At 38.7% G+C, this 16,688-nt stretch overlaps 3 protein-coding genes across 7 annotated transcripts; 2 read left to right on the forward strand and 1 right to left on the reverse strand.

The window, feature by feature from the left end:
- Window positions 1–513: 513 nt before the first annotated feature.
- Window positions 514–5,004, reverse strand: eloal (elongin A, like). 4 transcript variants are annotated; one of them, XM_055163053.1, is made up of 12 exons: window positions 4,852–5,004; window positions 3,978–4,034; window positions 3,756–3,868; window positions 3,366–3,685; window positions 2,842–3,293; window positions 2,524–2,605; window positions 2,285–2,452; window positions 2,105–2,202; window positions 1,553–1,733; window positions 1,103–1,214; window positions 761–867; window positions 514–692 (listed from the first exon to the last, which is right to left on the reverse strand). In XM_055163053.1, exons 1-12 carry the CDS (start codon window positions 4,927–4,929, stop codon window positions 631–633), a joined length of 1,830 nt encoding a protein of 609 aa, XP_055019028.1. In that variant the 5' UTR covers window positions 4,930–5,004; the 3' UTR covers window positions 514–630. The 4 variants fall into 4 exon arrangements, with proteins under 4 accessions (XP_055019028.1, XP_055019027.1, XP_020776770.1 ...); XM_055163052.1 differs by having other exon boundaries at window positions 761–853; window positions 2,842–3,685; XM_020921111.2 differs by having other exon boundaries at window positions 2,285–2,449; window positions 2,842–3,685; window positions 4,852–5,003.
- A 476-nt stretch (window positions 5,005–5,480) lies between these two features.
- klhl31 (kelch-like family member 31) lies at window positions 5,481–9,773 on the forward strand. Of its 2 annotated transcripts, none has more exons than XM_055163050.1 (3): window positions 5,481–5,604; window positions 7,151–8,330; window positions 8,411–9,773. In XM_055163050.1, exons 2-3 carry the CDS (start codon window positions 7,156–7,158, stop codon window positions 9,141–9,143), a joined length of 1,908 nt encoding a protein of 635 aa, XP_055019025.1. In that variant the 5' UTR covers window positions 5,481–5,604; window positions 7,151–7,155; the 3' UTR covers window positions 9,144–9,773. The 2 variants fall into 2 exon arrangements, with proteins under 2 accessions (XP_055019025.1, XP_020777106.1); XM_020921447.2 differs by having other exon boundaries at window positions 5,491–5,604; window positions 7,154–8,330.
- A 1,138-nt stretch (window positions 9,774–10,911) lies between these two features.
- Window positions 10,912–16,663, forward strand: gclc (glutamate-cysteine ligase, catalytic subunit). Its single transcript, XM_020921448.2, has 16 exons — window positions 10,912–11,467; window positions 12,059–12,171; window positions 13,237–13,419; window positions 13,534–13,647; window positions 13,785–13,843; window positions 13,920–14,056; window positions 14,201–14,275; window positions 14,400–14,516; window positions 14,596–14,734; window positions 14,814–14,926; window positions 14,999–15,091; window positions 15,167–15,271; window positions 15,342–15,423; window positions 15,494–15,603; window positions 15,771–15,891; window positions 15,954–16,663. Exons 1-16 carry the CDS (start codon window positions 11,318–11,320, stop codon window positions 16,133–16,135), a joined length of 1,893 nt encoding a protein of 630 aa, XP_020777107.1. The 5' UTR covers window positions 10,912–11,317; the 3' UTR covers window positions 16,136–16,663.
- Window positions 16,664–16,688: the final 25 nt, after the last annotated feature.

Genomic DNA, 16,688 nt, shown 5'->3' on the forward strand with positions numbered 1-16,688 from the left:
ACTTTTTCTTTTGTGGATTATTCATTTGCTCTGTTACTCATGGAGTCGGTTCATCTGTAGGCCAGAAAAAGACAACAGACACTTGTAGTCCTGTTACACAAGTCACAAATTGTCCAAGAGGTTAGCCTAGTCGTCTTTCAATATCGTTCAAAATATGGCAACCTATTAAAAGAATAGGCCTTCCAGTTTGGCTATAATGTACTTTAAGTAGACTTTTTTCATTCCCGTAAACACCAGCGTCCTCTATAAAGTAATAAGAATGTCCTCAAAGTTTTAATGTTCCATGTCTCAAATCAAATTACTATTAAAATATATTTAAAGATTTTAGTAGTCCCTGGTGTTTTTAATAAGTGTTACCATCAATAGCAAGTCAATTTGTTCGGTCATTTGTTCCTTGTTGAGGTTGAAGATTTAGATACAAAATTAAACATTGCACGTAGTTGCAATATCCACTGGAGGGCGCCACACCCTACAAATATACACTATACAATTGAACACAGGAGACATTAAAGGTGCACTTTGTCTGTTTATTGGTGAATACAACCATGTGTACATTTGTTCTACTGTCCAAAATAAATAAGTGATAAAGGTGAAAGTATCCCATAACCTTAAGACTAAATAGAAGAGCCTTTATCTGCGACCAAACTGTTTCTTAAAGGCTTTTAGGGATTTGGCCATCATCGGAGCAACTTCTGCAAAAAAGATCACATGTTATTAGGAACAAAAAGTAATTTAAAAAACTGCTACTGACTGAACCCACTGGTCTTTTTTCGAGGATCTTGTAAATTTGGAGTAGCAGAGGTGGTGCTGCTGGGCCTGGTGGTCTCTTTGGGGGTCTGTCTGGGTTTGTTGTCTGGAACTTTCACACTTCAGTACAAAAGCATTTACATTTTCAAATGCACCACGACTGACTGAACAACATGATTTTAGGCATATATTGTAACAGACGGCTAGTGTAGAATGACAGAATTGCACATGATTGTAGTTGAAAGCCCTTATTCCCCTATAACTGCAAGAAATATGTGAAGCCTTTTCATTAAATATAAGGCCAATAAACACAGTCTCAGCACTCTAGAGGTTTGCGTTTGTCTCTGGAGCTCACCTGCACTTGAGCAGAGGCTGCTGAACTGCAGTTCCATGGATTTCCTGCTTAATTCGCACATCTCTTGGTGGCTTGGCAACACTATGAATAAATGCCATCTTCACCTGCCGACCTAAAAAACATCACACTGAACATTAGGATACATTTGTTATTAAAGTAGGTTTCAGAATTTCTCAATCTCAAAATATTTGTCATAATTCATGCATTTTAAATGGTGAATGGGTGAATGAGAGGGATAGAGCGAAACAGTGAGACCATTTTAATTTGTATGAGTCTTCAGTTGTTTTAAAGTCTTAATTTGTAAATGTTTTATGTGCATATTGTTGACGTGTACCTCATTGGTTTTCTTTTTGTAATTTTCTGTTTTTGTTGGGAAAAAAAACAAACTTTTTTTTGGTTAGCCATAAATTAAAAGATGAAGTTGTCAGTAAATACAATGTGACTACAGACCTTTAGGTTTGGTGGACTGTGCTGATGAAATGGTTTTTGTAAGCATTTTAAACTTCCTCTCCCTCTCCTCAGACAGTCGAAGGTACATCTCTTTCCAGGACTCATACTCCAGGAGTCTGGCATCTTTAAAGTCCCTCTGACAGTGCTTTCCCCACAGATGATCCGTTTCTCCAATATAAATCTGCAGAAGAGCACAATACAACAGCATGTCTGAAGGCTGTGGGTGCAGAATGACACTTCTATGCCAGTCTGCCCCAGGTTATCAGTAGTACCACCAGTGTAGGTGTATAAAAAAACAGTGTAAATTGAAGGTTTTCAGATTCTAGGATGTAATGACGTATGTTGTATTTTCCAATAAAATAAAATCACAAATATTGAACCTGATCATTTGTATTAGTGACTAGACACAGGAACTAGCTACATTACAACAGCTCTGTATTTTAACATAATTCATTATAGCCCCCCTCATCTGTTTTAAATATTATTGGCCTGTAGAATGTTGTGATGTGATCTGAAACTCAACAATGGATTTGAGTGACTGTATTGTCTCACTGGGTTGTATTCTTCAATGCGGAGGAGCTGCTCTGGTGTACACCTCTCCAGCACAGGCTCTAGGATCTCAAAAGGGACTCCTCCAGTTTCATACAGCACTAGGCAAAAAATACACAGTAATAGATTACCTTAAGTAAACACATAGTATATGACATAATTAAACAGAGGGCCTACACTCACAGTTTATATTGTTCTGAAGTGTGCGGATACACTGCTGGTAAAGGCTCATCATGGCTGGAAGGAAAATGGTCTTTGCACCAGAGTAGACTTGCATTTTCTTGTTAAGTCGCTGACCAGTAAAAATGGCAGATTCTTCCAAAATGTCACATGAATCGTCTTCTTTCTCTGCTTAAAAAAATTTAATAAGTATCATCTACTACCACTGGCAGTGGCTGTTAAAGGTTATTTAAAAAATCTACCTTTTCTTTTAGTTTCTACTTCAGGAAACCATGACTCTAAAGGAGGGCTCTCTGGAATTTTCAATACAGACTCTGAAGAGATCTAACAAGCAAATATGAATTGATAAAAACAGAAGATTAAAAAACAATCATGTCAAAATAACATTACAACAATATTAAACAAATGAGTTTCGGAACAGGGATGCTAAGAAAATTAGAGTACACATTACATAGAGAAAACATTTGCTTTCAGTACAAAGGTTGTAAGATTCATAAAACAAAACAAAAAAAATTAAACAAACTAATTTTAATATTATACATAATAAAGTACAAGTGTACCTTTATCGGAGAGTCCGGACATATTGGCACTGGAGAATTCTTCATTGGTTCTTTCATTAGCTCCTTCATTGGCTCCTCTGGCTTATTGTTTACAACTTTTTCTGGTTCTTTTTTAAACACTGGTTTGAATTTGGGAGGAAGTTTCTTAGGTTTGGGGCGTTCTTTCTTCTTGGACACATTTTCATCATAATTTAAGTAGGATTCAAATGACATAGTTGGCTCTTCAGCGTCATTGTTGGTAACCTTCTCTCTGTGTTTTGACTTTTTGTCTTTAGTGACTGGACTTTTCTCTTTACATTTGTGATTGTCATGTTTCTTTCTTCTCCTGTTTTGGGCCTCTGAATGCCTGACCGGGGCCTGCTCATCTTTAGGCTTTTTACGACTTGGTTCGGGAGAAATTCTTTGATCTTTGGATTTTGTCTTCTTCAGTGTTTGTTTGTCAGAGTCTCTGCCTGAAAAGTCACTCTCTTCATCAGAAAAACAATTGTATTTTTTTCTCTTGTGAGACTTTGATTTTCCTTTACCTAAAATATTCTCTGATGTGCTACTTTTGAGTGTGGTTTCATCACATGATTCATCACCGATATATATTTTTTCCTTCTTGATTAATTTGGTTTTGCTTAAAAATTCATTTGTAGATGTCCAGTGCTTTTTCTGCTCATTTGTGTCTCTATAATCTTTGCTTGTATCAAAATTAACCTTATTGATCTTTTTGTTTACAGGCTTATCTTCTTCCCTTTCATCAGTCAGACAGTTATTGTTAAAGTCATCCGTGTCTGCTTTCTCTTTGTCTGATTTGACTGTGCATGATAATTCACCTGTTGTTTTGTCATCTATTGAGGGACTGCAGAGAGAGACAGGTCAACAAGATTCACATTTACATTTCTGAGCAATAATAAAATGGTTGTGCACACCTTTTGGATCCTTTTGGCACCAGTTTCTTCCAGTCTTTCACAAGTGATTTGGCCAAGTCCCCAGCGAGTTCATGTCTGCGCAAAGAGTTAACAGTCTTTCCAATTCCAGTTTCCTGATTTGAATGGGAGAGATAATTTGGTTCATAATGGACATATACATTGATTACAATTGGTTAGTTTTCATACGGAGTTGACAGCCTCGAAAAACTTATTGAGACTCACTGCAAGAACATCCAATGTTACTTCTAGACCTTTGAGTTTCTTCAAAGTTTTTAGAATCTGAAAAATAATCATGCATAAATATAATATTTATACAGGCTGCATATATAAAAACATTTTCGAATTGTAATTAATAAAACATAACATGCCGAATATGGAAACCCTGGGACCTCCACAGTTGCTGATGGTGCATTCATTGCAGTTCTATGTATGGGAACCTCACACCCACCACTCCTTTTACTGACAACTATAAATGGACAAGGCCACTGTGGAGGTCACCTTTATTCAATGATGTTTCATAACCATACAATCTTGCACATTTGCATATTTCACCTGCAACTAGATGTGAACTTTAAAGTAGCATGATAAGTGAGAATCGTACATTTCACACAGAGTTTCCAATGCCCCGCGAAGCGCGCCTGTCACAGCTGAGGTCTCGCCTGTCGGACTCGACAAATTTAGCCGTAAAGGCCCTCCCCTTTTTAAAGCACAGTAGCTAAGGTGTTCTGAGGGGGCAGAAAGCACATGTCAGGCACTAAAGTGCACTCGAAGGTGTTATCACTGTCACTAAAGGGCCATAGGAAATCCACGGGGTTTTTGAAAGTTCAGATAACTATGAAATATTTTAATTATTTTTGTTTATTTTACTGTAATTTCTATTATTATTATTATTTATTTTTTATTTTTTGCAATTAAGACCTTGTAAACTGTTTCATAATAGGCTATTTTTAAACTACATTTTAAATAAAGAACAACTTCAGAAGGTCTCCTTCCTACTGTGTTGTTGTTGTTCTTCCCTAACAAATGGCCCTGTCTCACAGCTTGCGCTCAGCTGTGCTGGTTTATGGCTGCTGGGTTTTAAAGGAAAAGTCGGTACCTTAGCAGCCTCGTCTGTGTTTGTTAGCTGAAGTTTGTAGCGTATTATTTTGTTCACGACATCAGAGCTGCCGGCCATCACGACGGTTCACGTGCCTACACGCACAGCTGGCCGCGTGTGCGGTGATGGCCCGTGGCACACAGCGGGGGCGTGGCTACAGGGATGAATGAAAATGACAACTTTAATACTTGAATGGCACTTACTTACGCCTACACTATAAGAAAGAGGGCCAATTTATAATTCTCTTTCTGCTTCTCAAACTGAGAAAAAACAACAGTATCCGCCTGTAATGCAAAGGCCTGCAGTGCAACACACCATTCAAAAATGCAAAGCAAATATAGGCCTATTCAGTGGTTGCATATTAAAGACGTAAATGGTCCACTGATTGTAGCCTACAAAGATCAACCTGAGATTGTTTATGTTTATAAATAGTTTATAAATAGTTTAAATTCAAGTTTCTCTTATTGGTAAGAGACTTGGGCCAGAGTGATGAGTTAAAGAGAAATCTTCTTGTTATTTGCTAGGATTTCACACGCTCTGTTGACATGAAGTGTAGATGCTATTGTGGTGCACCATTTGTTGGAGGAGTGAAGCCCCTGCCCCATGCACAGAACAGTAGTTGATTGGCACTGACACCCTCAGAGGAGGAGTTAAGCGCATGTGTGTCTTCACACAGGGACTGCTGCTCTCTCTCCTGCTCCAGTAACTGGAGGCACAAGTCCCCTCTTCTCCAGCCTCAACACCATTCCTCAGGTAAGCGCAGCTGTCCTTGTATTTGGTAATCCTGTAATCTTGCAGTTTGCGTAGGATTCCAGGCTACTGTGAAATGTAAAGTCATTGTGTGACTTTGTAAAAGCTGTCAGTGCTTTTGTTATTGTATTTCATTGTGACTATTCTGTTGGGTCTGTGTGAGGACCAGTGGAATTTATGCAAATGTGTCACATTTGTGAAACTGACAGACTAAAATAAGACAACTTTAACTTACTGAGTAAACAGGGTAGAGTTTATTCACGAATTCATTTGTCTGTAGACATGAGGCCTGTTGCTCAAGCCTCAGTCTATAAAAGGAACACTAGTGGCCAGCGACCCAGAGCTGCTATTCTTGGACATACTGCTGATAAATAGTGACAGATGCATTGAGGGGTCTGATGACGGACTCAGTAGCTTTAGCATCACCTGGTAGCACACATTTGGGGAGCTGTTCCTACTGGTGTCTCAACATCTCAGACTAACTTGAATATGTGTTTGAAGAATACTGCTTCATTTAAAATCTGTTTATTGACATGAGGCAAACTGTGGCATAATACAAAGGTTTCATTTCTCTGTGAGATGCTTGCATGGTTTGGGTCATTTTCCTTTAATTTGCTTCAATTTGTTCATGCTACTTCAGGCATCCCCTCCAAAATGCAAAATCATTAATTTTATATTACATTATGAATTCGACTTCTTTTTTTATAGCCTTCCATTATACATGTATTTTTAAACATAGTCTTAATTTACCTGGAAACAGCACTGATGTTGCTTGTTGTTGTTGTAACTTGTTGTTACCACCTATGTTTAGTACCAGTCCTGAATGAATGTAAGAGTGAAGGAAGTTTGCCATGTGTGTATCAACTGTGAAGCAGGCCAATGTCCAGGGTGTACCTGTCTCATATTGCAAGATTAGCCCATTATACTAAAGGCGATAAATTGGAATAGGTAGCCAGCACTGCTTGTTGTTCAGGCCAGCCTCATGTTAGACTTATCAGAGTTCCCCATAACCCTTTTAAGCGAAACACATAAAGAATTAAAGATCACATTTGAAATGCAATTGCATCTTATTTTTTGAGTAACTAATAGGCCCGTCACAATAACAATTTTTGAGGCATGATATATTGCTAAAGAGCAATATTTAGATAAAAACTAATATTGAAAATACTTTATGCCACTGACACAAAACAATAATGCAGAATAATCCTAGTAAACCATTTTTAAAAATACTGTATTATTAAAACCCCTGAGCTGCAACAAATAAATAATAGAATGAACCAATAATTAGCCATAGAAATTATTTATTTGAGCCTCTACAGCTCAAATTTGAATTCTCTTACATAAAAATGGCAAAAAACTCTTTTGGGAAGAAATTGTACACATAATAAATATTTGCCCCAAAATATATTGTTCCAGCTTTCATTTTCAAAATAAGTTGACATAGTATTTATCGTGATAGACCTTGTAACTAACATACAGTATGTAAGCATGTTTAAAAGATAACATGATGACTAAACAGTGTTAATAAGTCTACTGTGTTCCTCTGCAGCAGCCATGGCACCCAAAAAGAGCAAAGCAGCCAAGAAGAACAAGGGAGACATCAATGAGATGACCATAATGGTGGAGGACAGTCCCATTAACAAGATCAATGGGCTCAACACTCTGCTGGAGGGGGGCAATGGCTTCAGCTGCATCTCCACTGAAGTCACTGACTCAGTGTATGCACCCAACCTGCTGGAGGGACTAAGCAACATGAGGCATGAGAGCTTTCTGTGTGATCTGACCGTTGCCACCAAGTCCAAATCCTTCGACGTGCACAAGGTTGTCATGGCATCTTGCAGTGAGTACATTCGTAACATACTGAAGAAGGATTCATCTCTTCAGAAGATTGACCTGAATGAGCTCTCCCCCGTTGGTCTGGCCACAGCCATCACATATGCATACTCCGGGAAACTCACATTGTCACTCTACGGCATCGGTAGCACGATTGCTGCGGCCAGACTGTTGCAAATCGGCACCCTTGTGAAGATGTGCAGTGATTTTCTGATGCAAGAGTTGAGTGTGGAAAATTGTATGTACGTGGCAAATATAGCTGATGCATACGAGCTCAAAGAAACGAAGGAAGCCGCTCAGAAATTCATGAGGGAGAACTTTATTGAGTTCTCAGAGATGGAGCAGTTCCTGAAGCTAACTTACGAGCAGATCAGTGACTTCCTGTCTGACGACTCTTTACAGCTCCCATCTGAGGTTACAGCTTTCCAGATTGCAATGAAGTGGTTGGACTTTGATGAGAAGAGGCTAAAGTACGCTGCTGATCTGCTGACTCACATTCGCTTTGGCACAATTTCGGCTCAAGACCTGGTGAACCATGTCCAGAACGTGCCCAGGATGATGCAGGATCCCGAGTGCCACCGCCTCCTAGTGGATGCCATGAATTATCACCTGCTGCCATACCAACAGAACATCCTCCAGTCACGCAGAACCAAAGTGAGAGGAGGGGTCAAGGTCATTTTAACTGTGGGCGGTCGCCCAGCTCTTACAGAGAAATCTCTCAGCAAAGATGTGCTCTACCGGGACGATGATAATGTGTGGAATAAACTCACAGAACTGCCAGCCAAGAGCTTTAATCAGTGTGTAGCAGTGCTGGATGGGTTCCTGTATGTAGCTGGCGGAGAGGACCAGAATGATGCAAGGAACCAAGCTAAGCATGCTGTTAGCAACTTCTGCAGGTAAGAACTTAATGTGAAAAACAAAGTCATCACAGTATTTGTATTGCTTTGTTACAGAATGTCTAAATTGTGTTTTGTAGGTATGATCCACGCTTCAACACTTGGATTCATCTGAACAACATGATCCAGAGACGTACTCACTTCAGCCTCAACACTTTCAATGGCCTGCTGTTTGCTGTGGGTGGGCGCAATGCTGATGGTGTTCAGGCCTCGGTGGAGTGCTATGTGCCTTCCTCAAACCAGTGGCAGATGAAGGCACCCATGGAGGTGCCACGCTGCTGTCATGCCAGCTCTGTTATTGATGGGAAGATTCTGGTGTCTGGAGGTTACATCAACAATGCCTACTCAAGAGCAGTGTGCTGCTACGACCCATCCACCGACAGCTGGCAGGATAAAAGCAGTCTGAGCACCCCACGAGGGTGGCACTGCGCTGCCACAGTGGGAGATCGCGCATATGTGATTGGGGGCAGTCAGCTGGGAGGGCGTGGGGAGAGGGTGGATGTTCTGGCTGTGGAGTCTTACAACCCTCACAGTGGTCAGTGGAGCTACGCTGCACCCCTGCACACAGGAGTAAGCACAGCCGGCATCTCCATCTTGAACAACAAGGTCTATCTACTCGGAGGCTGGAATGAGGGTGAGAAGAAGTACAAGAAATGCATTCAGGTTTACAACCCAGATCTAAATGAATGGACTGAAGATGACGAGCTGCCAGAGGCGACTGTTGGCATTTCGTGCTGTGTTGTTACAATCCCCACAAGGAAAACACGAGAGTCCAGAGCCAGTTCAGTGTGCTCTGCACCAGTTAGTATATAAAGGCTGTCCAAGTGAAATTCTGTTTGAGTGCCTTATGACCCATTATATTTACTACAATTACAATGTTTCAGGCGTCTGTGTTAAAGACAAAATCTTTATTTATAGACAAATATATAAACATCATAGCATCATATTTTCTCACTTTTAACAAGGGATTTGGGTCCAATTGTACAACACATTTACTACTGTATCAACATTCATTCATTCATCCATTTACATACAGGTGTATGAAAACAGCCCAGTGTATTGTGCTAATAGCTACTGTGAGTCTTTGATACTTGAACTGGAAAAGGCTGAAGGTGTTTCAAAGGTTTGAACCACCTGCCAGGAGGGTGCTTCCTGAAAGTTACCAATGGAAGCAGTGTCTCTAAACCTAGTACTGCTCAGATATAGTGTAGTACTGCAGGTATTGCTGCACAGTAAAGAGTAATGTGTTTGTCAAAAACATGAGCTGCAAGAAGAAAAGTGTTATTTAAAATATTGGTACAATGACAACTGATATATACATGACAGGAATTTTGTAAAAAATAAAAATAAAAAATACTGATGTACCTTAATTATGTTTGCTGCCTGAGCATGTGAACATGCTTATGTCTAATGTTTGTTTTTAAATTAAAGAAATGAATTGTATCTCTCTGTTGTGTGTGTTTTATTTACAAAGTGTAAGCAAAGTAACGCAAAACAAAGTGTCAGTTGAGGTTGTATGTGACAGTCATAGATTGTAGTACAGGTATGATCAGTTCAGAAATGTCAGATTATGCCAAAAAAAAAAAAAGAAAATTGCTAAAATCAACTCATTAAATTAACTTATTTGAAAAAGAACTAAATTTGGAGGACCTACCAACATCTATAATAATATTCTACAAAAAATGGTTGCACAACGAACAGTGTTGATATGTGAGTTATTTGCATGAACTCGTATTAAGTAAAAGGGTTTCTGGATCTTTTGTTTTGGTTTGCTGAGTCATTGGACTTACCTCATATAAACTTACAATCTATCAACACAAATGTTTATATGAGTAACCGTGACACATCAAATCTTGTATTAAATAGGCTATCATGAATATCATTGACAATGATAATGCAAAAAACGAAACCAATAAAAAGTGCAACTGAGTCTGATTACTTACTTGTTAAATCTTAGTCCCCTATTCTCGAAAAGCATTATGCTGTATTTAAAAGTCATTATTCATTTTATTATGGGATTAAACTATGGCATTTAACATTGCAATTATGTTTCAATGGCTTTGTAATATTCAGACTCTCTGGGGATTTTAATTGATGCTACACTACAGTAGCAGGAGAACTAGTCTACATCAGGTCAGTGATAAAAACAAGCACACTGCATTTGAAATGTATATGATTAGACGAGAACAACAATGATATATCTATATCTATATCTATATATCTATATATATCTATATCTTTCTATCTATATATGTGTGTATATATATATATATATATATATATATATATATATATATATATATATATATATATATATATATATATATATATATATATATATATATATATACATATATATATATATATAGAGAGAGAGAGAGAGATATAGATATAGATATAGATATATATTGATATGTATACAAATTACCTGTCCGAATTTACCCACCTTAATATTTGCACCTCCGCGGGGGGAGGAGCAAAGAACTGCTGAGTCACTGTGCTGATGTCATTGCGCTCCGCCTGACGCTGTCACGTGTCCAGCAGCAGGCAGCGTGCAGCGAGCAGGGCGTTTATAAATGAAGTGTAGCCCAACTCTGAGAGAAGCAGGTTGGATTGGCATAAACGATCTGTACCGGTGCACCTTGCTGTCAGTCCGTCACAGAGCGGCGTTTTATCGGCTATTGTCAAGGCTTGTGGCCATTCAAATACTCATCAAGCTTGTAAGCTCGTTAGCATTTAGCATTATCTTGTGTTGTGGCGGCTTTGCAGGGCTAACTAGGTATTAGCAGGTGATGTGCAAGGGGCCTTTTCTTTATGTTGTTGCATAGCTAAGGTTACAGACAAGGCACGCCGTTTATTCTGTTCGACTGCAGCTCGTAGAAATCTTGAAGGATCATTAGGAAATAGACTTCTACCGGCCTTCGCTGGGACTTGAAAGAAGAAGCTAACTAGCCCAGACTCGCAGACAGTTCAGAGCCTTACGTGCGATGGGTTTGCTGTCACAAGGGTCTCCACTCAACTGGGAACAAACCAAGAAGTATGCCGACCACATTAGAAAACACGGAATTATTCAGTTCCTCAACATCTACAACAAGGTCAAAGATCGTCAGAAAGATGTGCTGAAATGGGGCGATGAGGTAAGAACCAGAATAGTGTGGTGTTACTACTTTATTTTGGTTGTGAATGTGTCAGGTAAATGATGCAACAACATGACTGTATTGACAAAATAGCTCAAATGTAGCCCCTATGTAGTAATTCAACCTTTATCGAACCGTTATAACAATATATACACTATTAAAATTACTACTAGATGACAGCTTTGTCTTCTATTCTTTCAGCCCATATAGTTTATCCTATCTATAATGTCCTTGTAGAACTTAAGTCTAAAACAAACTTTTGTATGGACTTCTAATTCTGACCTTCAAGAATTCATACCACCATTTGCCCGCCAGTCCACAAACGTCACTGTGCTGCAGCTTAAACCAAGTGTTTTGATTTCGAACAATGTGGAATGCTGTTGTTATAGATTAATCCCACTTTCAGACAGGGATTACAGCAGTCAAAGTGAAGGAAACATGACTGCTGGATTGGAATTGATGTGGTGGGGTCCATACCCTGATCTTGGTATATCTTAGACCAGTTTTAGTTTTTGCTCTCTTTTAAATTATGTGTAATCAATTCTTTATCTTAAGGTAAAGGTTAATTTTCACCTTGTCTTTGCTATTTAGGTGGAGTACATGTTGATGGAGTGGGATGACAAAGATGAAAAGGTGAGGCTTGTCCTAAGAACGGCTGAAATTTTGGAAACACTCCAGCTGCAGGGGGAAAAGACAAACCCAAAGTAAGTAAGCTCTCCAAGTCACATGCTGTAATTGTTTACATCCATAATATTGGAAAAGCAATGTCTGTTAGTCTCCACAATTAAATGCAACGGTATATGGAAATAAGAGGCTTAAATAACAAGAGACTGTAACTGTTTATTTCACTCTTCTTGTTCTGTAAAGCATTTAACAAATAAACTAGACATGCCTTGCCTTGCCTTGCCTTTACTCCACATCCCACGCATAAGGGTATTATTTTTTTAAATACTAACTCAAGCACACTTTTAAAAATTAGCATTATGTGTTCCTTTGTTGTTTACCAGCGGTCTGAAAAACAGGTTTTGTTTTGCGAAACAGTTCAGTTAGTAACAATTTTAAGGCAATGTTGTTGACAGCACTCCTGCTGATGATTAATGTATTTCCATGAGCCAGGGCTAAACTTAATCTGCTGAAAATTGTACTTGTTGAACTCAGTATTTTATTTTACAGTAAATTTGTTAAGAATTTGCCTGAATTTGGCAGTGAGACTCTTAAAGCATGTCTTTTAAAATATAAGAATGCACTGCCGTACATGTGTTTATACAGGAAGATTGTGGGTGTTTTGCTTGCCCGCTGCACATGACGTTGGTTTAAATCTATGGAGCCGATTTCACACAGGGGAAATACCAGTGCCGGGGGAATAGTGGAGCTGATGCATTCCTCATTACTGCCCCTCTGTCGCACACACCAAAGAGCACACTGTGGACCTCTCATACACCCCTTTGGTTTGCTGGACCGAAGAATATGAGTGACATGTGTAAAGATTAAAGCAGGAAGTAGGCCACCACATGACAAAGATAACTGTGCTAATTAATATTATTACTGTGAAAATTTACATAATAATGATTATTACAAATTTATAATACTTCATATAGATGGATAGATATAGCGTTTTGAGTGCCTTGAAGGTGGAAAAGTTGTATATAAAAATGTGTGACCATTTATATTGCTTTATTATCCACAACACATTTTAAGGCCTTATCAGTAACAAACTGAGTGAGTCTTGTTGCAGGGTCGGACATCCTCATAACTATTTGTTTTTGTAGTCATCCGACCCTTTGGAGACCAGAGTATGGCAGTTACATGATTGAGGGGACCCCGGGACAGCCCTATGGTGGGACCATGTCAGAGTTCAACACTGTGGAGGGCAACATGGGCAAGAGGAGGCGAGAGGCGTCATCTCTTCTCAAAGACAATGAAACGCTCGCTACCATCACAGCGTTTCCGAGGTACTGCGTCTTATGTACAATTATAGTTTTTCTGTGCTCACCACACGGGTTGTACTGGCACAACCAGTATATTGTCTTAATATAAGTATTCATATCTTTTGTCTCACTGTGTAGATTAGGTTGCCCAGGTTTTACCAGACCAGAGCATGCACCAACCCCTGTAGAGAAGGGAGTATCTAAGTCACTGTTTTTCCCCGATCAAGCCATCAATGTACATCCCAGATTCAGGTGGGCCTCTTTATAAAGATGAAGCTATGAACGCATGAATGTGTGGTGAAATGATTTGTCCATCAACAACTCTTTTTTTAAAGGTCTGTAAAACATATAATTGCAACAGTTTTAATATTTTATTTGCTATATTTCAGTACTCTTACCAGAAACATACGTCACAGAAGAGGAGAGAAAGTTGTTATCAACGTGCCTAGTAAGAGACTAAGCAATGTAAAGGTGTATATTTGGATAGTTACAATATATAAATCTATATAAATCTGTGCTTTTAGTTTTTAAAGACAAGTGCACTCAGTCTCCTTTTGTGGAGGTCTTTCCTGAGGACGATGGCGAAGCTGCCCGAGCAGCTCTGCCTGATCACATCTACATGGACGCCATGGGCTTCGGGATGGGCAACTGCTGCCTGCAGGTATAGAATGGCATAACTCTGCAATCAAGACTGTTCTTATGTAAATGAGGAGTTACCTCATTTGAATGTTGTTTGTGTGAGTTTACAATCAGACTAAGTCATGTATAAATGTACTTTGCACTCTGTGTTTTGATGGTTTTATAGGTTACATTCCAAGCTTGCAGCATTGATGAGGCAAGATACCTTTATGACCAACTTGCCACTTTCTGTCCCATTGTGGTCAGTATTGCTGTTTTATATGTTAATTAATTATTTAAGTGGCTTTAAAAAGCATCAATTGAGTTTGCCGTTTTTTTTAAATTCAGTGTAATTCCCCAAATATAATTTGAGCACTTTGTTTCAGATGGCTCTGAGTGCAGCTTCACCCTTCTATAGAGGCTATGTGTCTGACATTGATTGTCGTTGGGGCATTATTTCAGCTTCAGTGGATGACAGGACAGAGGAGGAACGTGGATTAAAGGTGAGCATCCACCATAACATGGTTTCATGCATAGTCATAATTTTAGTCCTTCTTGTTAATATCTGAGTCTCTGCTGCAGCCTTTAAAAAACAACAAATACAGAATCTCAAAATCGAGGTATGACACAATTGACAGCTACCTTTCTTGCTGTGGAGAGAAGTACAATGACATTAAATTAATAATAGATGAAGAGATCTACAATCAGCTACTCAGTGCAGGTATGACTTTTTGAAGATTTGGAGATATCTGATTCCAGCACCTGATGTCACATTTCACAAACTGCTTTCCTGTTCACAGGGATTGACAAGCTGCTGGCTCAACACATTGCACACCTTTTCATCCGAGACCCACTCTCTGTGTTTGAAGAGAAAATTAACCTGGATGATGAAAATGAGTCGGATCACTTTGAGGTATGTTACTCACAAATTCTGTTTGTTTTTAGTGTTTCCTACATGTATTAAATTCATATTATGTTCTTAAAGAACCTCCAGTCAACTAATTGGCAGTCAATGAGGTTCAAGCCCCCTCCCCCTAACTCTGAAATTGGCTGGAGGGTCGAGTTTCGTCCAATGGAGGTAGAAATGCTTATATGATATTCTCATTAATATTAAAATTATATCTAAAAACATGGCCTGTATTTTTCTTTTAAGGTCCAGCTAACAGACTTCGAAAATGCTGCGTATGTGGTGTTTGTTGTGCTCCTCACAAGAGTCATCTTATCTTACAAACTGGATTTTCTAATTCCATTGTCAAAGGTGATTATCTGTTTTTTAGCACAAATCTGGCCGGAAGAGTTACACCTGCTTGTTTTGCTTGTTTTTCCAGGTGGACGAAAATATGAAGGAGGCTCAGAAGAGGAATGCAGTTAATGAGGGCATGTTTTACTTCAGAAAGGACATGTTCAAAGGTGGGCTGTTTAACAAAAGCATGTATATGTTTTGAGACATATTGTAACATTTGTATATTTCAACACACAGGCTGTAACCCAGTGCTCGATTGTGCCAGTGCTGCACAGAACGGCCTGGAGACCGACGGCACCAATGAGGAGTACACACTGATGAACATTGACACCATCATCAATGGAAAAGTGGGTGTCTGGAATATAAAGTTATTGAACTCAAAAACCAAAGTCATGACCTGATTTTCATGTGTGAAGTCGTATTTGTATAGATGTTGTATTTGTCAGGTTGTTATAAGATTTATATTTTAAATTTCCTTACTGGTAACACTTGATCCCCACATATTTGTATACAGGAAGGAGTTTTTCAAGGCCTGATACCTATTCTGAACAGCTATCTGGAAAATATGGAAGTTGACGTTGACACCAGATGCACCATTCTAAATTACCTGAAGCTTATAAAGAAACGTGCCTCAGGTAACTAAAATGCCTTTTTAAAAAGTATACCCTCAAGTGTAACGTTTTACTTTTTTAAATAGGGGAGCTGATGACCATGGCCAAGTGGATGAGGGAGTTTGTTGCCAGCCACCCCCAGTACAAGAAGGACAGTGTTATAACTGACAAGATCAACTACGACCTGATGAGAAAGTGTGACAGGATCGTCAAGGGAGAGGAGCAGTGCCCTGAGCTTTTCGGCAATCCACTCAACAGGGTCAAATAAGTTAAAATATACATAAAAATGAAAAAGAAGACCAAATATGGGGCACAGAATAACAGTGGTCCAAACACATGTGAAGTGCAAAACCTATATGTGTTATGAAGAACGTGTCTGCATAAAATGTATGTAAATATTTACTCATATCAGATTTTTAAAATTCTACAATTATTTTAATAGGGTTGGAACATGTATAAGGGTTGTGTAATAGAAATCAAATGTGTATTTATTTTTCTCTGGAAATTGAAGCCGTGTGAGAATGTACATGTAGAAAAAAAACTGTATAGTGACTGCTTTTAACCTTGTCTCTGTATATACTGTTACTCTTAATTAACATGTCACCATGTGTCTGTGTGCAAGTTTTCTTTGCATTACAATTTTTTTTTTTTATCTTTCTTTTTTCATTTTGCAAGAAGTTTGACCTGCTGACTGATTTTGTAGTGGGACCTTGAAGATGATGTTACTTTGAAGTGTGGATAAAAAAAGCTGTTTGCCAAGTGATCCTGCTTCAAATAAATTAATACAATGGAAAAATGTGTCATTACAAAGTAATTATGAA

This window comes from Boleophthalmus pectinirostris, unplaced genomic scaffold (assembly GCF_026225935.1).
Source record: "Boleophthalmus pectinirostris isolate CB_2022bp ecotype Guang Dong unplaced genomic scaffold, ASM2622593v1 HiC_scaffold_5, whole genome shotgun sequence".
Taxonomy (NCBI): domain Eukaryota; kingdom Metazoa; phylum Chordata; class Actinopteri; order Gobiiformes; family Gobiidae; genus Boleophthalmus; species Boleophthalmus pectinirostris.

Bases quoted from the DNA above. Each gene is read 5' to 3' on its own strand.
- klhl31 (XM_055163050.1), top strand. From the start codon at position 7,156: ATGGCACCCAAAAAGAGCAAAGCAGCCAAGAAGAACAAGGGAGACATC. The intron at 8,331-8,410 runs GTAAGAACTTAA...TGTGTTTTGTAG, and splicing joins GCTGTTAGCAACTTCTGCAG to GTATGATCCACGCTTCAACA.
- gclc (XM_020921448.2), top strand. From the start codon at position 11,318: ATGGGTTTGCTGTCACAAGGGTCTCCACTCAACTGGGAACAAACCAAG. The intron at 15,092-15,166 runs GTAGAAATGCTT...TTTTCTTTTAAG, and splicing joins TCGAGTTTCGTCCAATGGAG to GTCCAGCTAACAGACTTCGA. The intron at 15,604-15,770 runs GTGGGTGTCTGG...ATTTGTATACAG, and splicing joins ACACCATCATCAATGGAAAA to GAAGGAGTTTTTCAAGGCCT.
- eloal (XM_055163051.1), bottom strand. From the start codon at position 4,929: ATGGCCGGCAGCTCTGATGTCGTGAACAAAATAATACGCTACAAACTT. The intron at 3,869-3,977 runs GTGAGTCTCAAT...CATTCAAATCAG, and splicing joins TAACATTGGATGTTCTTGCA to GAAACTGGAATTGGAAAGAC. The intron at 868-1,102 runs GTGAGCTCCAGA...TTTGTACTGAAG, and splicing joins CAGCCTCTGCTCAAGTGCAG to TGTGAAAGTTCCAGACAACA.